Here is a 21,803-nt window from a genome sequence, read left to right as displayed (position 1 = left end):
TACTTTTAGAAATATCTAAATATATATGAAAATACATTCCAGGCAATGGTGAGCCCCAGCTCGTTTCCCCTGTGGCAAGATGACTTGAGTTGACCAGCCTACTTTTCACTTTGAAATACTACGAGCTGACAGGTGCAGAGACTGGGAAAGTGGTGTCAGCTGAGTTGCCGGCTCAGAGAAGCTCCCAAACCTTGGTGTCTGTACTGTTGTGGCTTTGCTTGGTGGGAGGAATGGATTTGAAGACCGTCCCAGGGGTTGAGCAAGCTGGTGTGCTGCTCGTGGCTCCTACTAGCCTGCAGGGCAGAGTGTAATTCAGGGTGACAGGCTGCTATTCTTTCCTCTACACTCACTTGCTTCTAATTTTCTGACTGGAAATGTCAGTAAAAGCAAGGAAAACACTGTTTGGGGGAGAGTCATTAATGTGATGGATCTTCATGCTGTTTTTCAATGTGAGAAAGGAAAGAAAAGTAAAGAATTCTGTGTCTGTTGCATTTATTTGTTGTGTGTGTTGCTCCGCAGCAAGCCTGGCCGCTTGTCTGGCCTCTCCTGTTTAATGGAGGGGCTTGGAGAGAAATTAGGGAACAACTCTTAACAGCCAGTCTGTGCAAAACCACAGAAAATGTTTCTCTCTGCCATCTTCTGAATATAAACAGCATTTGATAGATTTGGTGCTCCTTCTTAGCCAAAGGGAGGATTCCCTTACTTTGCTTAACAACAAATCAGCCATGTACGCCTGCTTGTTTCTAATAGGAAACCACTTCACGAGTAGAAAAATCTTTAATCAAAGTAGACTATGCTCATTCTGCCTCGGATTAATTTGCTGGAGCTTAGGAAGAGAATGATAAACTCCTAGAAATCATCTCAGCTAGCTCAAGAGGTGAACCGGAAAACTTGGGAGAGCTTTTTGATGTGCCGCAGCTCTGCATATTTGATATCTGGCGGGGCTGACTGGTGCAGTTTTCCATGTAGGTTTTGGATTGTTTGAATGGTGTGTGTAATGAAGCACTTTATAAACTATATTCCTCTAGGGGAGACTTGAGCTTGGAGAACATCAGGTGGAAATTTTGGGTATATGTCTGAGGTGCTTATTTGGGCTTACTTTTTCCTTGGGGAGAAGTTATGAAACTAATTAACTTAATGGGTCGGAAGAGCATTTAGGTGTCTGGCACAGTGAGGCAGAGAAAGTAGACATCCTCCTTCTAAGCATCATGGTTTCTTCTCATCCTTTTGGGGAAATGTTTTTAAATAGGCCTCCTGGCCTTAGGGCTGTTCCGAGGGTTGATGATGAGATTATCTCTAATCCAGGGACTGAGTCCTTGCCCCTTGTGTCCTGGTTATTGGTGAGGAACTGCCCCGTCTTTCCTGACCTGTGCTGAATCCTGTGGAGCTGTACACAATTTCACTGTGTTAATCTGACTGTTTGTTGTCCTCTTCTGCCCTGCTTTCCTCCTCTCAAGCAGTCCAGTGTGTGCTGTGGCTTGCCTTCCTAAAAGTGACTGGCACAAATCCCTGCAAAGCAGGGCAATCTCATCTCATTCTAAGCTTTAGCATCGTTTGTATTGATCTGTGGATATCAATCTTGGTTTGCTAATGGGCATCAAGTGGAAAAGGTAATACATTTTATTGCACTTGAATTCATCTCTCACTTGGTTCCTTTGGACCAGCTCCAGGGTCTTGTTAAGAACAGAAGAAACTGATCATCTTAAAGGATGGGAGAGGGTTCCGACCATTCAGGCACAATGACTTGTATCTCTTCCCCGTGAGTTGAGAAGTAAAGCCCACAGAGAGGGGAAGGGTGGAAAGAGTTGCTCAACAGATTTAGTTGTTTAAGATGCCTTGAGCACTGGAGAAAGTGGCGTGTAATATCCAGAAGAATTCCTTCTGCTTCATTAGCAGTTGTTGGGGAGCATATAGGAGACCCAAGTGCTTCTAGCACCTAATGACACTTTTAGTGCTTTTCAGCAACTGAGCCTCAAATCCACTTTAACACAGCACTTTCCTCAGTGCTTAAGACAAATGTAGGTTTCAGACCCAGCTGCTTCAATGCTCAGCAATCTTGTGTCAATCCTTGCCATGGTTTGAGATGCTGTTTTGCCAATTGGTTCCGGTGTGTTCTAATTTGCAGAAGACACCTGTTCCTTAATTATCACCATCCTTTGCCCATCTCTTTTTGTTTCAGCTCTTTCTGATGCATAAGCTATTAATGTGATCTGAAGGAAGGCTGTGTTGAGCAGCGTGTGTGTGGGGAGGGGAGGTTGAAAGAGATTAGTCACAAACTTGAGAATAATTTCCAGTAAGAGAGTTGGTGTCTACTTGGTTTGCTCTGGGTCCTTGAGCTACATCTCTCTTTAGAGTAAAGCTTTTGGTCCTTTGGGGTTTGTGCACTATCCTAGGATGGAGTGACGGTCTGTAGAGGGCAGGAGAGGGTGGCAGGAGAATGGAGTTAAGCTCCTGATTAGAAGAAAGCAGAAAGAGGGAGAAGAGTAAAAAAGACTTGTAACCTGCTGGTTTGCTTCTGTGTTAAAACTGAAAGTGTCTTAACTGTTAAGGCTGTTTTAGCTCTTAGTCTTGCCAGTTATGCCTGTGTTGTTGTAGTCTGTGTGATTTTCAGCGTTTCCTCCAAGGATCCTCAATTGCTTCACAAATCTTAATTCTGTGCGTGCTTTCTGTCTTGTTTTTTCTGCTTGCCAAAAAAAAGACTTGGTGTAAATGATGGCCTCAGGTCAGAATATGTCTTGACCAAGCGACATGTGAAATCAAGGGTTCTCTCCTCTGGTCCCCTTCTGGGTTTAGTTCAGTCGTCTGAGAATACTTGTGATGCGAGGCATTTCCAATTTGCCTTGCAGATATTCTGAAACTGTCTCAAAAAAGGTTTCTTGGGGTTGTACTGGTCTTAAAATAGCTTGGATTCTGTTCTGCTGCTGACTCTGTTGGGGTCGACAGAGACCTTGAGGCTCTTCAGTCTGCCCTTTCAAGTCCCAGTTCTTCCCTTCTGATGACACCTTTTTTCAGAACTGCTTTAAGAAGTCATGGAAAAGAGCAATGTGTAAATATTAATGTTGAGTATTTGTCTTTAAAAATCCCTTTGGGATGCTCAGTAAATCTGTACTGTGTGTGCTGTGGCTTTCTAGATACTGTTTGCTTTTGGACCTGTTAGTATATCGCTAGCCTGTGCGATTCCATGGATCACAGGCAGGGCTCTCTTCTGTAACACCCATTTTGTCTCCCTGTGAGTAGTAGTTTCTCTCAGTTCACATTCAGACCTCAGTCAAGGTCTGTTGTCTTCCTGCAGTAAAGTCTTTCCTTTTCTCTGTTTGGACTAGGTAGTGCTCTGAGTGCCACTTGGTGTCTCTTAGTATACAACTAAGCCCTCTTAGTGAAGAAAGATCTCTCCCCATTGACAGTGTCTTTAATTTACGCATTGAACAAAGTTCATTCTTATGGGTATCTGGGTTTTTTTTGTGTGTGTGTGTGTCCCCATACAGGTTTTCAGCTTCCAAGTCAACAGCTTAACTGTTAGGCTATAAGCTTCCTGCTGTAAAACAAGCAACTTAAAGTGTGTGGGGGGGAAAAAAATGTTCCAGGCAGAGCTGGCTCCATTGCTGTTCAGCTTGGGACACCCCAAAGCTACCCCATCAATGTTAATGCGAGCAGACTGGTCATAGCTATTGCTATCCAGACCTAAACTGAGCATGTACCCGGACAAAGAGGCCGCAGTTTAATATTTAATGTTCCATAAGGCTGCACTGAGAGCTTTTACTGAAATGTGTCAGTAAAGGCATGCTGTAGCAGTGATAGCAAGTGTCTGAGAGCCAAGAGGATCCTGTGCTGTACTGCCGCCCGAGGCATGTTCTCTGATACCAAGCAGCTTGCTTGACCCCCTGTGTCTCAGCCAACTTAACTGTAAAATTAAGCAACAAAGAAAGCTCTGTGACAGGCAGGCATATCTGGAGGTGAACTTTGAAGGCAAGCTTTGCTTTGCTGATAAATTTGTCTTACTAGCAGAATTTCTGGGTTCTAACCTTATGTGTGTTTTTATTGTCCTTCCAGGCAGCATTCACTCTCCTCCTGGGTCCTTTCACCTTCTTCAACGTTCAGAAGACCAAGTATCTTCAAATCATGACATCCCTCATGAGATGGATAGGTGAGTCTTGGCAGAGTCTTGGCCACCTCTTTACCCTAGATGGAATCCGTGTCATGCCACCGATGGCTATTTTTTGGGGGTTGTTCCCCCCCCCCCCCCCAATATATTCTTGTTTGGAAGCAAGTGCTTGTCAAAAGAACCTCTTTGAAGAGTATCGTCCAGGCCTGATAAATATTTGAGGTAAAGGATTTTTGTTCTAGGATGAAATTTCTGATTAAAACAAAACAAATTGTTTTCGGTCAGACATGAGCTGGTAGATGAAGTTTTAATCTGGTTTGCATGAGAGGCAGAAGGGATTTGGAAGAGTCTCCTGTGTGGGGGCTAACCATGATACCCACCAGTTGGTGTTCAGCAGTAAGTTTCTCTCAGCATGTGTACAACAGATTTTGAACAATCTTTGTTTTGATCTGAGAACAAAAGGCACTTCTGTCAGACTTTCCATCCTTAGTTTTATCATCTGTTCACATTTTTTTTCCTGGGCCTTGCTCTAGTGTAGGATGTGCTGCATTGGAAACCCCTAGACTAACGTGTGTTGTCCCAGCTCTCATGAGTTCTCTCCAAAATCTTACTGCCAAGAACTTCTGGGAAGAGAGATAATTCCCTTAAGGGAAATAAAACATTGCTACTTTTTTTTTTTTTTTTTTTTGCAGTGCCTTTGTCATCCAAAGATGCAGCTGCCTTGCTTCTGGCTTGTATGTGTACATGCCCTTAAAGGCTGAGAGGGGTGTGTATGTTATGGAGGCTTATATTGAGGTTTGTCTTGTTTTTTGTAACCTGGACAGAGTAACTGATATTCAGGGATAAAAGAGAGGGTGTCACAGCACCAGCAGCGTTTCGGCAGGCTAACAGTCTCCTGGTTCATGGGTCCAGGCCATTCAAGCACAGAATTAGCTCTGTTTATTCCCATCACTGACCTGGAGTAGGAAGAAAAGCTGATTCTTGGGCTATTTCGCACTGCACAGACACACACTTGACCTGACTTCAGTTGGCTATTGTCTCTTTTCTGTGAGTTCAAAGGTCTGTGATCCTGTTTGAAAGTGGCTGGTAGGCACTGCAGAGGAATAGAGATCCTCTGTTCTAGACAACGCCTGAGATGGGGTTAAGCAGTCGTCACCCAGGAAAATGAGGTTGGATTTTAAGCCCTCAAGTCTCAGATGCTGAACAGCTTGAGTTAACAAATCCTAACCTCAGATGGTGTGGAAATCCTGAATGTCTGTTTTTCCCTTTTGTTGTCTGAGCACATGAAAGGTTTGAAAGCCCCCATGTTCTTCAGAGAAAGAGGTTATCTCATTAAGGGGTATTAAAGGAAGTTGTTTTGGGGTGGTTTTGCTTTTTGTTGTGTGTGGTTTTGTTTGTGGTGTGTGTTTTTTTTTTTTTGTTTTTTTTTGTTGTTTTTTTTTTTTTTAAAGTAATCCTTGCTCAGATCACTGGCCTGTTTCCAATCACCCTGCCTCCTCTTTTCTGGTAAAGACATCAGTCAAACCTCATCCTGTCTCTGTGATAACCGGACACCTGTCTGATTTGCCACTGGTTTCCCTTTAGCTGGCTCCTTCCAGTATGAGGATTGCTAAACCTTGGCGTAAAAGGCAGAACTGCTTCACTTTTTCATCGCTTGATGGAGAGGAACAAAGGCAGTGTTTGGAGAAGTGTAGGGGAATTTCATGCTTTAGCCTGATTGATTCATGCGTCAGCACGCTGGGGAACAGCTGCCCCAGATAATGATATTTAATGACCCTGACAGCACCTCAGTGGCTACTTAGAGCAACGTATTCCGTATGTGTACAATGAGGGATAGATTTATTAGGAAACATGATTTATCAAACAGCCATGTGATGCAGAGGAACAGAGAAAAGTTCTTGCTGCAGATTCCGGAATAAGGATGGATCCCATACTGCTGAGATTTATCAAGCTGGCTTCTCCCATGTCCTCACATCACTGCTGTCCCCTCTTCCAAAAGCAGGGCTGACTTAAGCGTGGTTTGGTCTTTTGTTGGTCCTTAGAGAGCTTAGATCCTAAAGAATTGTCTTGGCTGGTGTTTTGTGGTCTCCTAAACTTCTCTTGCCTGAGTGCCAGTGGCCAGATGTGGACTTTGTCCTGCTATAGTCTGTGCCTTTTCTTCATCTTCCTTTAGTTGGTTTTAGCCACGTGGTGCTGAAGGTTGTTCCTTTTCTGCAAAACACTGTGAGCGGCAGAGCTGAATGCTGGAGCAACCAGCCTAATGTTTGTTGTGCTGGATAAAAACTTCCCGTGTGGACAATGGCTTATTTCACTTACCTGTGTCTGCTGGCCCTGTGTGGATGGGAAGCTGATCTATGCTTTGCATTGTGGTTTGAAAGAATCAGTCCTATTTGAGCTGGGAGGCCAGTACAGGCTTTGCAGCATTGCCTACTGCAGGACCCACTGTACGCCCTTTTCCCCAGCTTGATGAAAAGTCCCTGGATTTCGGAGCACCAGTGGCTGATGTAAAGCTGTGCTGCCCCAGGTGTACTGGCGATTCAGATGACAGTGGCTGAGAGGATGATTCTTGGCAGCAGGGAGAGCTAGCTGTGTGTGAAGGTCATTTCTGCTGGTGTTTGTAACAGTGTCAGCCTTGCCTTTGAAAGTTGCTTTCCCTCTTTCTTCTGATCTAAGTGATAATCAAATGCCACTAGGCTCTTTCCAGAGCCTCGTGCTCATTGCAAGCAGCACATCAGCTAACAAAGCCTACAGCGATCTCTTTCCACACCTCATGGACAAGAAAAATTTAATTCTGTCACTGAAAAATACAGTCTTAAACACTGGGATCTGAACTGGTAATTAAAAATGGGACAGGTAAAGAACGTGGAGGTGCAGCAGGGATCACCCTTCATCTGGCTGTGTTTTTCCTCCCGGGGTAAGGGACTAGTCAGGACAGGCACCTCTGAAGTCTCTAAAAGGAGAAAGTTGAAGGAGGACCCTGCAAGCCTGAGTACTGTACTGCAAGAGAGCCCAGACAGATGGGCTCTTGTTGTCTGGGCCTGCTGAACACAGAGAGCTCATCTGGAAACAAGGCTGGCATGGCGAGGCGTTTCCCTGTCAGGACTGATAGGAGCACAGAGGGTGGATCTGCGTCTCCAGGTGGAGTGGGGCTGATGGCAGAGAGGGCTTCCAGAGCCATCACGCTGTTGGCAGTCTTCTGAAGAGTAACAGCTTACATGTTTGGCAGCCAAACTGATTGCCACTTCACGTGGGTGAGTGCCAATGGTTAAATTCAGTGCAGCAGTCTGAGCTTGAACTGCTGGCCTTATCTGAGCTTAGAGATCTCTGTTCTCTTGGAGCCATGGGTGTGTAAGGGTTTGCCTGCACAAGCTCTCATCCCTTTCCCAACTGTAAGAGCTCTCACCCTGCTTTGTCAGCCCTCTCCCGCACCTGCCCAAACTGCCTTGGGAGAGTGAGCACAGGCACCCTAATGGGTGCTACAGGGAGCCTGTCATCTATGCGTCCCTGGAGAAAGGGCTAGTTGGGAAAAATCACTTGTTTTAAATCCTGGTAATGGTGCTCAAGGTGAAAGCTTGGTTTGAGTTAGGGCTGAAACCTTGTTGGCCCACCCAACTCTTGAGCAATGCCCCTAAGAGCAGAGGCAGGGCCCAGACTGGGTGACCAGGTAAGTACATCAGCAAAGAGAACCGTGCCCTTGGGATGGGGAAGGTTCCTTCCCCAAACTGTAACTCCTGTCTTCCTTTCAGCTCCCTTCCACCTCAGCCTTGCAAGTGTGGAGCTGTTATCAGCCCTAGTCCTGTACCAGTTTTGGAGCCTGTTTCCAGGTCTTTTGCAAGGTTCGTGGAACAGTGTGTCTCTTGCAGAAGACTAAACCAACTAAGCCATCAATAAATTACAGCTGTTGGTATTTTCAATTCTGCTGTTTAGACTTCAGGCTTTTTTTTCCTGGAGGGTTTAAATCTGTGGTGGCGATGGATTGCTCCCTAAAGAGACTTGAATATCTAGCTGGGGTTTTTTCCCCTCCTTTCTCCAATCCTGATCAAGTGGGTGGTGTTAGGGGTGAGTTGCTGGAGGGCAAGGCACAGCAAAAGGGACTGAGCCAGGCAAGTCTGCACTTCTCAAAGCAGAGGGGACACAGGTCGCTGGGGCACAGCCCTACCTCTTTATTATTGGATAATATTGGATAATAACTGTCTAGCAGCGTCATGGGAAAGGATATGGATTAGGAAAGATAACAAAAGGACAGGGCTTGGTGGAGCTCAGCAGCAAACATTGGGCTATTGTGTATTAAGCAGCTAACCCGATTAATTGCAGCATGTTACAGCCTGAGATGCCCAGCTCTATAGGTGAGGACTGCTGGCTTTAAAGATGTTGGTAGCATGATTATCGCTGCTATTATTGAATAGTCTCTGACAAATGTTCCCAGATAGTTCCCACGTGGGACGTTTGCCCTATGTGCTGCTCGGTGCTATATTGTAGTTATTAGAAAGTATTGTATTTTAATAAAGAGACATTTTATAGAGGAATAAACTTCAGGGTTTGTTTGCTGCAGGCTCAGTTCTCTCTCCCTGTAGCACAGTCAGATCATACCACATCTATTCAAGTAACTGCAGCCCTCGAGACACGAGTATTCCTGACCCTGGCCAAACTGTGATCTCACAATTATATGCGCAGAAATAAAATGTCTCCCCTAGCTCTTTCCCCTGGCTGCTAAGACGGAGGGAAAAAGGACGAGAATAGCTAGGAAGTCTGCGTTAACTTCTTATTTCTCTGTCCCGTCCCCTTCCAGGATACTTGGTTTGAAGGCTTCTGGGGAAGAAACTAGGAAAGGGCTCTCCACAGCATGCTGGTGAGGCTAACTTTCCATATCTACTAATTTCTCTGATAGTTCTGCTCTATCCACCAGAATCCTGCTCTTTACAGAACTCCCCAGCCCTTTTCTGCACAGAACTGGTCTTGGACATCTCACTTTGTGAGCAGGTTTCAGCTGCTGTAGTAACCATCACTGCCATCCTTAGCAGGCTTATCCAGCCGTGCTGGAGTTGATTCAGTGCAGAAACCTGGAGCCATTCTGCTATGCCCTTTCAGCTGCAGAGACAGAGAATTATAGCAGAGGCTGATATAGGAAGGGGTGACAATTATCAGAAGTCCTGCGTTTCCAGTCTCCTGCAGAGAGATTAGTCTGCCAGTGTCCACAGTCTTCAAGGTGGCTTCTTTCCTGCATCAAAAATGGAGCTTTCAGCAAACAGCTTAAGGAGAGACTGGTTCGATCTCTGTCCCTCTCCTTTTGCAAGGCATATGGGAGTGGTAAGGAAGAGAGAATTGGGCTGTAAATCAGGACACTGTTGCATGTTCATTTTGACAAGCTTCTTCAACAAAGTTACTTCATGTTCTTGCATTCCTTTTGGAGCAGAGAAAGCTGCTGCCAGAGCCCAGGGTAAATAATTCACTAAGAGAAGTGAATATATTTATGAAGAGTTAGTTAAAAGGCTGTGCTTCTGTCATACCTGCTTTCAGAGTTGTTGGCTGAAGAGCTCAGTTCAGTGCTGTTTGTGGGGGGCAGTGGGGTGAAGCAGTGTCTGTGTGAGTGAAAGAGCCTTGTTAGCTTCAGATGCAGATGGAGAGTGACGTGGACCACTGAGATCCTGCCTGAGGAGCTGACGTTCCTGAAACGAGCACTTTATCCAGGCAGCAGGAGACAAACTGACGGGTCTGAGAGCCCGGAGAAAGGGAGCTGAAAACATGAGGATACATTCAGCCTTGCAAAAGGGTCTGAATGGTGATGCCCACGCAGGTTTTCCAAGTGGGTGTGTGGAATGCAACTGCTCTCCTTCTGGAGTGTGAAAGGATGTGGTGTTGGGATACGATGATAAAAACTTTGCTGGGTAGGGCCCAAGGCAGGATAGGGAAGGTGTGTCTAAGGCTGCAGAGCACCTGGATTTCATGGGACACGGGTGCTCTGCACTCAGTGCCTTCCAAACCATGCACAACCCTAGCACAGGCTCACGGTAAGACCAAAGTGTGTGTTATTCCCTTCTCACAGAAGAGTAAATTCTCACATGGAGAGGGAAGCGATTGTCAAAGCTAATAGACCAAGTCAACAGCAGAGCTCAGAGCTGAGTCCTGGTTGCAGAGGCTTTATGGTGCTTCTGCCAAAGGTGACCGGAGGAGAGAGGACAATAAACTACGCGGGTAATTTTCCAGCAGAAGCAAACAAGCCTCGCTGGCTGCTCTTTCCTTCCCATATGTTGAGATAAAACATCCGTGATAAACACCAGAGTGCAGAGCCGTTTTGCTCCCTGTGAACTGCTACTGATGTGCAGATGTCTGTGGAGACCGGCTGGTGTGGGCTGAGAAGGGGCAGCTCCACTGGTTTCCCAGCAGGAGTTGTTATATGGTAGGGGAGGGTACTTGTAAATTTTGGTTATCGAGTAGCAAATTCTGCCCTAAATGATGAAGAAAAGCAGGGAAGTTATGTCTTTACAGCAGAGAAGCCGTGCTGAACTGCTTTTGACAGCCAAAAAAATCCTGGTGGTACTTTTTAATAAAGTTTCCCTTTGTGAGCAAAATGGGCTCTGCCCAGCCCAAGACCAGGGCAGCAGTAGTGTCTGAGGTGGTTGCAGCAGGAGCTAGCCAAATCTGACTGAGTGGGTGAGATGGCAGGGCGAGTGGAGGTGCCTGAGAGGCTTTTTCTTGCCTACCTGGTAAGCTGCATCACACTTCTGTGATCTTAACGTGCCCAACATGTGGCTATGCTTCCCCTGCTCTATGAGCAACAGTATCCGGCTGTGTAGACCCTGCCTTAGGCTTTGGGGCGGGGAGGATAACACTGTTCCTGCAAGTCCCTGCTCTCTATTAGAGGAAGGAGCCACACTGATGTCCCACAACTCTTGCTCATACTCTTCTTCTGGGAAGTAATTTCCCTCTTCTGACTTCTCTCTCCAGAGAATTGCTGTCTTCTGCGAACATATCCATCTTGCTTCCCCACAGTCTCTTCAGTCATAAATCCTTCATCTTCAAGACGGTGTTTTAGGCTCTGTCATTGCCAAGTCTGATCCTTAACTACTCCAGCTCCCACATCTGATGGAGCAAACCTGGTTTTCATGTTTCCTCTTTACTGACATTTCATATAGAAACCTGCTCTGAACTTTGGAGGAATTTATCAGTTGCTGCTCTGGAGTTTACAGAGAGCTGGAGGTCAAGAACAAGTGACAGGATATAGCTTCTGCAGGAAAAACTGGGTAACTGAGTCTTAAATTTAAGAATCAATGTCTTAATTTCAGATACTTTGTTCTGCCAGCATGGTGAACTCCAGCCGTGCTTTAATACTTCAAATGCCACAACATCCATAATGTCTGGCAGTTCCAGAGTTGCAGTGGGCTCTTAAACTTGCCCAAAACACTGATAGAAGGCAGCTGGCTTGGGGTGGGGGGGACCACCAGCATCCTGCGAAGACATAGCAGTGAAGTAGACAACACAAGTGTTGGGTAGATTTGCAGAAGGTAAGACTGTCTTGCCATGATGCTGTGCTGTTCAGTATGTACAGAGCAGATGCTCTTGCTTTTATGCCCTCTCTCCTGAAAGAGATGCCTAATGCTAAACTAAATGAGATCTGTTCCTCTGTTTAAGAGTGGTCTGCTATGTTTCGGCTTGATGGGACTATCAGGATAAAGGTTAAGGTGGAGAGAGATCCTGCTCCTTCCAAAGAGACTTAGGCTGAGGAAGCTCATGAAAATGTCCTCCTCTTGGAATCTATCATGCCACCTAATGTATGAAAAGGGAAGCAAGTGGCATGCGTTGTGAAAGGGTGATTCATTATCATTATTTCCTGGCATATTGATTCTCCGCTTCGACAAGAAAGCTCTGTCACACCGTCAGCCGGCAGTGACGGATGGTCCTGCCACAAATGTGTCAGCAGCGCAACACAGCGCCTGCTTAAACAAATGGCGGTGAGTGGGGGTAGGGGAGCAGCCAGGCGTGGGCTGCTCTGCTGAGAGCAGGGTGGTGTAGCTGCATGCCACTGCTGCTCTGGATCCCTGGAAGGGATCCTCATGGAAAGAGGAATGAGAGTAGGGACAGAGTTGGAGAAGATGTGGCTCAAGCCATGGTGAATGGGCAGGCAAGATCATTCTTCCTCTGTCTTTACTTTTCTGACTCTTGACATACAGGTGGTTGTCATGTAAACTTTGTTCTGTTTTATTTTTTTTTTCCCCCAGCAACTCTTTTACTCATCCCTGGTTTGTGGCTGTCTGCCCCCATGCTTTCTAGAGCCAGTAAAATCATCCTTCTTTAAACTGGGGACCAATGCTTTGAAGGTTGAAGTTCACTGTTGAAGAATCTGGGAGGCAACATCTGTCTATGGTCCTCCTTCCTGGGATCATAGAGATCCAATGTCATGGTTCTGCAGAGCTTCACTTCTGAGCTTGCGCACCCCTTGCCATGGGGGAACTCTTTCTGAAGTACATGACAGCACACTTCTCTCCTCCATGTTTTCCAGCATGGCTCAATTCAGGGTCTTCTCCATTATTTTCTACATGCCAAAAGAGACAGATGTGGGGCACCAGGTGAAACATCTCAAAAGCATAGTGTCTAGCCAGGGATGCAAGGGAGGGTTAAACCAGAAACTCATTCTGAGTATGAGTTCTTCCAGGAACCTACCATGAGCTGGGGGGGAAGTGTTTCAGTCTTGGACTTTTTTTTTCTGCAATGGTCTTTCTTTCTGCAGAGAGATGAAGCTTCTGTACAAAACAGCATTTTTATTTACAGAGGTGTTTGCTCTGACTCTGCAAAACAATCCTTAAACTTAGAATGGCTAAATTATCTCTGCTGCTTCTCTGCAGCTCTGTTATGCTTCTAGCAAAGCTCACAAAAATGTATTTTTTAATATCTCCAGACTCCCATATTTTCCCAAAGTGCTCTTATTTGGATGTCTGCTCACCCATATTCATTCTTCTTCCACCTGCAAGAACCATAGCATAGCTGCCCTGTCTCTGAATCAACACCACCTGAGTCAAGCAGGACAGGCAGCAGTAGTTGTCTGCAAGGTCTGCTTTGTCAGAGAAGAGCCAGTGTTTGATACTCAGAGACTGAGAGGAAGGGTCTGTAGGGAAGGCAGTTGGACAACGGTGATGAGATTCATCACAACTCTTCCTTTATGGCTTACCCCCTTTTTGTCCCCCCCATGGTTTCACTTACATCCTTCAGTAAAAAGGGTGCTCAAACCTCTAAAGGAGAGATGAGCTGAGTAGAAGTGTCCTCTGTGCCTTGTTGACTGCAAAGCCTCTCTGTGGTGTGTGTGTTTGGAGTGGGTCTGACACTCTTGAAAAATCAAGACAAGCAAACCCCTCAATTGCTTTTTAAGCGCTTGTATAAAACAAGGTTTAAAACAAAGTTTTCATGTAACCTACTAACAATCCATGCTAGTATCACTGTCCACCTCCCTTTGGCTCTGGGTGCTGTTGATGATATCTGAAGGTCTTTCATCTCTGGAGCATGTTGCTTATATCCTCTGTCCTGCATATAGAGGAACAGATTGATGCTTTTTTTTTTTTTATGAACCCATGTCTGACTTTGCCAGGGTCCATGTGGTGAAGGAATGCTGTTGGACAGTTGATGTGGCAGCTGTAGGTGACTTGAAATAGTGTGGTATGACTCTGCTTTCAGCCTGGTGTCCCAGGTAGAGGAGGATGCGAGCAGGAGCTTTGTGTGTACCTGCAGGATCCTGAGCTGCCTCTTGCCTGCTCAAAGCTGCCTGTCAGTCAGAGTCTGTCAGCTTCTTTTCATCTTGATTTATCGTCCAGCATAATAGGTTTGAGTTTCATTTTTGGACTTGCCTCCTCCCAGGGACAGGCAGATAAATCTGGCATGCAAATGTTTTAGCTCTCCAGTTCCAGGAGTGAGAGACTCTTCTGCCGCAGGGAGTGAGAGAAAATACAACCATTGGGGCAGGGCTGCTGTTGTCTTCTCTGGGGCTGAAATTGCACAGGGGAGGTTTCCAGCTTAGCCAGCACCACCTCTCTCAAGGATTGTGCATCTGCAGAGCACCAGTGCTAGGGCAGGAGGAACACAGCTTGTCTTGTTGGAAACAGTACCAGTTTAGATCTTAGTGTTGGGTCTTCACTCCTTGTAACTTTAATGTTTAATTTCTGAAGGACACTTAAGGAAAAACAAGGGTTATGAATTCTAACTGCTTAAGCAAAAGACTTCTATCCATCAATTAGGAAATCCACAGGAATTCTGTTCCTTTGGCGCTCTCTGCCAGAAAAGCACATGTTGGGGCAGAGGACAGCCCCAACTGAATCAGAGGTGCTCTGAGGATGGGGTGCCAGCTTGGAGGTTCCCCTGAACTGGTTCTGTTTGTGCTGGTGTGGAAAGCAGGGCTTTGAGCCGATGGTGAGAGTGAGTTGGGGGATGGAAATAGTTCACTCTTCACTGTGCTGAGCAGAGCAGGTAGAGATTTACTGTCTTATGTGCAGGGGAAGAGGCGCAGGACTTCCGCGCTTACATCTAGTCCAGATACACGACTGGCTCAGGGCTGGACCACAGAGGCTAACCACCTCTCCTAAGTGAGAAGGAAAGGAACCGCCTCAGTGTATTTCCAGGGCTGCCTAACCTGGTTTGTCTTATTGCTCAGGGCACCTTCTCTTCCTTGTAGCCTGTGTGAGCCTGAGGAGTGCAGCCAGTGTCACATCACCTGTAACGCAGTGCGCTCAGGCTCTCTTGCCGTAGCAGATATGGCTGGCAAGCGTCTCCCCTCCGGGGAGCAATGGGGGAGGCACAACAACCGTACCTGTGTTCACAGTGCCCTTCACTTGCTGGCTTGAGTGAAGGCGAGGGGAATTGCACAACCTCAGAGCAATGAGCTGTTGCTTTCCATAGCCCTCTGTGACTGCTCTTGGGGAAGCAAATAGAGCCCAACACTCCCAAAGTGGCCTGGCCCTCATGGTGCCATGGAGGTGCTGTCATATCTCCAGTCCGCTGTTCATAGACTTGCCCTGTCAGTGGGAAACAGTTAGAAGTGAGAGATTTCCTGAGGCAGCATGAGATGAAATGCAGTGTGTGGCTTGCTAAGGGCTCAGCACGAAGCTGGTGTTTGCTATGGGAAGAAAAGGAGAATTGCTGTGAGAGGAGAAACTGGGTTTTGGAGAGTGCTGGGAGTGTGCGGGAGGTGATGTTCAGTTATGGTTAATCCAGTCTCTCTGGGGACAAAAGAGGCGGTGGTCGCTAACTGGGCTGTAACTATCCCTTCTAGTCCTGTCCCTGTCAGGGTTCTGCATCTCCAGCTGCCTGTGTCAGGCAGAGCAGTACTGGGCACAGAGCAAGCCCCTGTCCTTGTTACCCCACCGCGAGCCTGCCCAGCTCACAGCATCAGTGGCCAGTCTCCTATAGGCTTGGTTGCAGGACTGTGCACTGCTCTGTTTAATTCCTCTGTATTTATATTTATGACATTCAAAGTTGTCCATAGTAGTAGTCTCAGCATTTTATTTTTTTCATTACCTGATAATTCATGGCTCTGCTCTGGTGCCTCAAAACAGTGCAGGAGACAGCTCTGCACAAGTCACAGTGGCCTATCCATTGCCAGAACCAGACTGTAAATCTTGCTGCTTGCTGCCCTGCCAGGCAGGTTTTGGGTTTGGTTTTTTTTTTTTCCCTCCCTGTTCCTTGTTAATTCCAGCAGCTGATGATCATCTTTCCCAGGTTGATGTGATTTCTGTGACACCAGAATTAGTTTTCTGCTGGTTTTATGTGCCACACTAGGAATAAAAGTCTAGCAGTAACTGCTTCTGGCTCAAATTTCCACCAGCGGAGTAAATAGGGGCATTAGCCCAATCTCCTCAATTCGTTTTTGTCCATAGCACGTCGCTTTTTGTGATAAGCTTTGTAAAATGTTGTTAGGCTTTTCCCTGACATAAGTGAAGGGTAGACGAGCAGACTTTGTGCCTAGAAGTGATGAATTTTAATAGCAGTCTTACAGTGCAACTTTAGCCCCTTCCAGACTGGCTTCTCTACCCTGGGATTAGCTGCAGACAGCCTGTTCTTCCTGCCTGGGAAATGGCTGGCTAGTTCTTGCTCTATGGTGCTTGACAGATCGCAGGGACAGGAAAGCTTGGTAATAGCGGCTGCTCCCATGCACGCAGGTGAGGTCTTGGAAACATTAGTCCAGCTGCAAATGTGTAGGAATATTACTGGGGTTGACTGCAGCCAAGTTTAATCTTCTCTTCCTTTAGACGTCAAAGCTCAAACATCTCTAAGCCATTTCTAAATGGTGATATTTAGCCAAGGTGCATGGCAGAAGCATCCACGGACTGGGACCCTTCAGGGGGATGGGCTCAGCCAGCCGCGTTAGCGTTAGTCTTCTGAAGGGCCCAGAGCAGCCGTTTGCTGTCAGGGATGGGGGGGTGAGTCCCTGCAGGAAGGAGACTGGAGGGAGATGCCTGCCAAAAGCGGTCCTGAGCACATTCCCTTATCTGCTGACTAGCGCTGAAAGCAAGTTGTGATTAATTCCTGTGCACCTTGCCTTTGATGTACCACCACTTCCAGAGATAAGGAGATGCCCCTGCGGAGCAGGAGAGAGAGCTGGTGCCAAGACTGCTGGGGCCAATGGGAGGAGGGTTGTGGGAGTCCAGACCTGGGCTTGACCTGAAACCTTCTCTCTTTCTCTCTCTCTCTCTCTCTCTCTCTCTCCAGCTTTCATCCTCATGATTATTCTGGCCCTCATCCGCATCAGCAGAGGCCAAGCTGAAGGTCACCCGTCTATGGCCCAGCTGTCGGGCATCCGCAATCTCTTTGGGGTGTGCGTCTACTCCTTCATGTGCCAGCACTCCCTGCCATCCCTCATCACACCCATCTCCAAGAAGAAGCATGTCAACAAGCTTGTGCTGCTCGATTACATCCTGATCCTGGCTTTCTACAGCCTCCTGTCCTTCACTGCCATTTACTGCTTCCGCAATGACACCCTCATGGACATGTACACGCTCAACTTCACCAACTGCGAGATTATCAACGTTGCCTTCATTCGCTACTTCCTGGGCCTCTTCCCCGTCTTCACCATCAGCACCAACTTCCCCATCATCGCAGTGACCCTGCGCAACAACTGGAAGACCCTTTTCCACAGAGAAGGGGGGACATACCCATGGGTGGTGGATAGGATTGTCTTTCCTGCCATCACGCTGATTCCCCCAGTGCTGGTGGCTTTCTGCACCCATGATCTGGAGTCCTTGGTGGGGATCACGGGAGCCTATGCTGGGAATGGGATCCAGTATCTCATTCCAGCTTTCCTCGCGTACTGCAGTCGGAAGGACACTCAGCTGGTCTTCGGCAGTGGGACGGTTAACAAGCACCTCTCCCCTTTCCGACACACCTTCTGGATTGTGTTCGTGCTTATATGGGGCTTTTCTTGCTTTGTGTTTGTGACTGCAAACATTGTCCTGAGCGAGTCAAAACTCTGATGTGAGGGTAGCAGCTCGCTCCCTCCCGGGCTCCAGAGACTTCAGCATTTCAGCTCCCCCTCTGGGACTGTGGAGAGGGAGCAGAGGCAGCATGAAGGGAAGTTTCCAGGCTATCAGCTTGGTGGCACGGGTTACACCTGAACACAGAACTTTCTTCACTCCATTTTGGGTGTGGATGGAGTGGACTCAGCCTTGTTACAATTCTGGTTCTCAGACCTGCTATACAAAGCCACGGGGCTGAGCCCTTGGCAGTCTGCACGATTAACCAGTGTCCAGCCATTTCTGCCTTCAGCTCTGTTGGAGCATCACCTTGCTGTCCCTGCTGTGGCTCTCTGTGCTGCAGGTCTCGGCACACAGGAGAGCAGACAGCCTCGGCTGCTCACTACGCTAAGCGGCTAAATGTCCCTTCTCCCAAAGGCAGGGACGTGCTGTCAAGAATCCAGCAGGAGTTTGGGGGAATTGAGTCTTTTCTGTCTGCTGAGACCCCTCCCAACCAACCTCCTGTACCAGTTGAGGGAAGAAGTTAGGGTGGGAATAGCCCTAATTCAGAAGAAAATAATTTTGTGTTCTGTTACACTTTCTTTTTCTAGAGGCATTAACCTGTTTTGTGCACCGTGGATTGCCTGGGATCTGGGATCTTTTGCTTAGATCAGCATTTCTCCAGCTCAGGAGTTTACATTCACACTTACCCTGTTCTGCGCTGTAGCAGCCCCAGCCAGACCCAGCAATGCCCCTACGCATGCAGGGATGCGGCTCTTCACCCCTGGAAAGGAAACTGCAGCCTTGTGTCCCTCACCTCCTGCGTGCAGCTGGCAGAGCCCTTCTCCCTCTCCCACCTTCGCATGGGGTTGGTACAGCAGGCCAGTCCCTGACTCCAGCAGTCAGGATTCCTGTGGGCTGGGGAAGTGCTAATTACCCAGTCCTGACACGCGTGAGGCCTGTGAGAGCTCTGGCTGTGCACACCGATGTGTTTCCAGCCTCCCGCGCTGGGTAATTAGCCTTGAAACAAGGTGGGTGTTAACTCAAGGGAATGGGCTGGTGCCAGGAGGAAGCGGCAGTGCCCTGGCTCAGCCCCGCCTGCCGGCAGGAGCACAGCTCCCGAGTGCTACAGCAGAGCAAAAACTGAAACCCTGCCGAATCCCCCCCCCCTCTTCTCTTTCTGTACAGGGTTACGGTGGGCTCTGGACTGGTACTGTTCAGCTTATCTGAGAATTGGGCTGCCTGTCACCTTGGGCAGCCAGTGCTGCAGATGAAACTGCTTCTGAGCCTTCTGGTGGTCGCTGTGATGCCACCCAGAGACAAACAGCACCGGGTCCTGTCCTGTGAGTCCTGTGAGGCCCTGGGGCAAAGATCAGAGGGGTTTTTCTAACAAAAGGAAGAACTTTAAAAGTTTTCACCTGAAATATTTTAACTCTCTCTTATTAAAACAGGTTCAAAGCCAGGTGCGTGTCACATCTCACTTACGTTAGATCCTCTTGCCCTCTGCACTTGCTGTGGTATTAAGTGTCACTGCTCACTAAAGCAAGCTTTGAACTGCAGCTCTTTTTAATCAAGCTCTGTTTTCAAGTAGGCCTTTCTGGTTTCCATATGACCTGAAGTGCTCCTCCTGGGAGAATATGCAAGTACCTGGAGCTGTATAAAAACACTTCATGGCTTTTAAAGCAAAACCCTGCACCTCTCAAGCCTGAGCACTGCCACCGTGTCCTTGCCGAGCTGCTTGGAGAGGATCCGGGGGGACTGTTTAGGATCAAGCTGGAGATGAGACAAACAGGCATTGGCAGCCCTCGCTAGGGAGTTTAAACAAACCCAAGTACTCCGGGGAAGCTAATGTGGCATCTTCGGTGCCAGATTAGCGAGTTATTTTACAGGTAGCTGTTCTGGTGTCTCATTTAGGAAGAGGGACAGTAGCTGCATAGGCTGTAGGACAGATTCATGGGGCAGCTAGCTGGGAGCCACCTGTGAGGCAGCTGGGAGCTGGGCAGAGCCAGGGGGAGGAATTTAATGCTGATGAAATGAGCCTTTGGAAAGCTGGAGAGGCTGCGGGGGCTGTTCCTCTGCACAAGTGCACAGGTGTGGGTTTATGGAGGGGGCTGAGGCCTTTCCTATGTCACTGCCTGCCCGAGGCTGCCTGTGCTTTGCGAGGCGCTTGGCTCAGCCTCCATCCCTTCAAGTGCCCATTTCAATCTCTTGCCTTCACATTTCAATCTCTTGCCTTCACATTTCATTGCCAGCTAGAGAACGGGGCTGTTCTCTGTTATTTCATCTCCTCTCATCCTCCCTCCCTGCCTCAGTCTCCCTCCATACAGGGTACCTTCCCACCTGCCTTGCCTGGGGTGGGAGAAGGGAGGGACACCCTCTCCTGCCATCTCTTATGTTTAAAGATGTGCCTTCTCTTCTTCTCCTCCTCAGCGTGGTGTGGCAGTGACTTCTAAGGGGCCTTAGCTCTAAGAACTGCTTGGATCCAGGCGTTGGATGCAGTGGCACAGTGAGGGCTCGCATCCTGACCCCTGCTTCTGCTCTGGTACCTTACCGAGGAGGACTTTGGTCCCCAAGGAGCATGAGTACTTTCTTAAATAAATAACCACAAATTCCCAGACACCCACTGTCCTTGCACAGCAGCAAAACAAATCTATCCAAGGAATCGGGGTGATTAACGGAAAGAAGCTCTACGGTGGAGAGAACATTTTTCATATAAAACATGATATAGCAATGCCTTAAAAATTACTGGAGAAAGCGGGAAGGGGATGGCTCAGTGGAGCCAGTGCTGCCTGGGGGTGGGCTGGGGGGATGCTGGGTGACCCCGGCGCAGTGTGGGGCGGGAGCTCCTTCCTCTCACCCATCACAAATGAGTCTATTTTTATTCAGCCGTTATCAGCACTAACAATTCATTATTACAGATTCTCACATGATGCTTGTCCTGGCTGTAATTAGTTTTCAAAAAATGGGATTAAAAACAATAAAATGCACATTATACATCTGGTTTAGTCTGGTTTCTTTTTCTACCCCCTTCCTCGTTTTGTGCACACACTGAGCAGCTATTCCCGGAGGGGATGGCTGTGACTGATGGGGCTTGCAGGCCAAGGAGAAGTGGCAAGCGGAGAGGCTAATAGAGACCCTCACCTCTTCTCTATTAGCCTCCTGCAACTCTGGGTGGTAGCTGCAAACTCAATTAAAACATCTGTACTTTCCCCTTCTCAATTACGGCTCCTTACACTTAAAACCAAACAAATTGAATTGCTCCACCGCCTCAGGCTGCAAAGGCAGTTTCTGCCAGCAAATTTATTATCACCATAAAGCGCAGCTTGATTTATGTTAAAATATTAAAACAGATCTTTATGATGGAAATAAACAGTTTCTGCTGTGATTCTCTCGAAGGACCTCACAAGCAGTGGAGGATTTTGTGGCTTGGGCTGTAAATCTCAGATCAAACTGGCGTCGGGGATGGAGTTGGTCTTCTGCAGCACTTCAAAGAGCAACGGCCAGGGAAGGAAAAATAAAAACTTGGAGCTTGAACAGCAGGTTTAGATAAGACGTGAACATGACCAAGGAGCTGCGTGTCACCTGGGGGGAGTTTAGCTGTTTGAAGGTTTGTGAGAAGATGCTCACCCTGACATGGGTTTGGGCAGCTGGGCTCTGACCCCGGGAGCTGTCGGCAGCCTCCCTAAGGTGCTGCAGCCCCCAGGGCTCTCCTCGGCCGGGGCAAGGCGATGCACGGCCATGCAGCAGGGGTAGGAGGTGGTGTGCCCCGGCTGGTGCGGGGGGAGTTGGATGGGACCCTGGAGAGGGTTTCGTACTGCAGCTTTACCCTGCCAGGAGGCAGGAACCAGGAGGCAGCTGTACGTGCTGCTCCCTCGAGCATCCTTGGGCATAGGCGTGGCAACACCCTGCTCTCCCATTACGGGGACCAACATTTTCCTGGCCCCGTATCTTTTCTGCTTGTACCATTCGTGATTTAACCAGCTACCCTCACCGGAGCCACCGTCTCCCCACAGCACCACCAGCGTGTCCTTGCCATCGGAAACCTCTTCTCTGTGGCTGATCCACGCTGGCCTGCCTTGTTCCCCCTTCCCTCAGCAGGCTGTGCCTCGTGATGCTGAGTGATGGGGGGCAGTGAGAATAACACATGCCATGCTGATGCCAGAGCCGGCAGGGGCAGGGGTGGGTGCTGGGGGAGGCTGTCGGCCCGGGGGCACTGCCTGTCCCCCCAGCGGGGCTGAGCCCAGGAGGTGGGTGGCCAGCAGCGAGCCGGCTGT

General features: G+C 48.1%; 1 protein-coding gene across 5 annotated transcripts in view; it reads left to right on the top strand.

The window, feature by feature from the left end:
- TMEM104 (transmembrane protein 104) overlaps window positions 1-20,519 on the top strand; it is a 44,260-nt gene extending 23,741 nt beyond the window's left edge. For 4 of the 5 annotated variants that reach the window (XM_082492098.1, XM_082492097.1, XM_082492096.1 and 1 more), the window contains 2 exons: window positions 4,051-4,144; window positions 16,790-20,519. In XM_082492098.1, coding sequence (XP_082348224.1) covers window positions 4,051-4,144; window positions 16,790-17,550 — 855 coding nt within the window. In that variant the 3' untranslated portion in view covers window positions 17,551-20,519. The remainder of the gene's footprint in view (window positions 1-4,050; window positions 4,145-16,789) is intronic. The other variant, XR_014269795.1, reaches the window with a different exon arrangement.
- Window positions 20,520-21,803: the final 1,284 nt, after the last annotated feature.

The sequence above is a fragment of the Vanellus vanellus genome (genome assembly GCF_965231255.1).
Source record: "Vanellus vanellus genome assembly, chromosome: 17".
Classification (NCBI taxonomy): domain Eukaryota; kingdom Metazoa; phylum Chordata; class Aves; order Charadriiformes; family Charadriidae; genus Vanellus; species Vanellus vanellus.
Note: the sequence above shows the minus strand (reverse complement) of the source record. Positions and strands in the feature narration are given on the sequence as shown.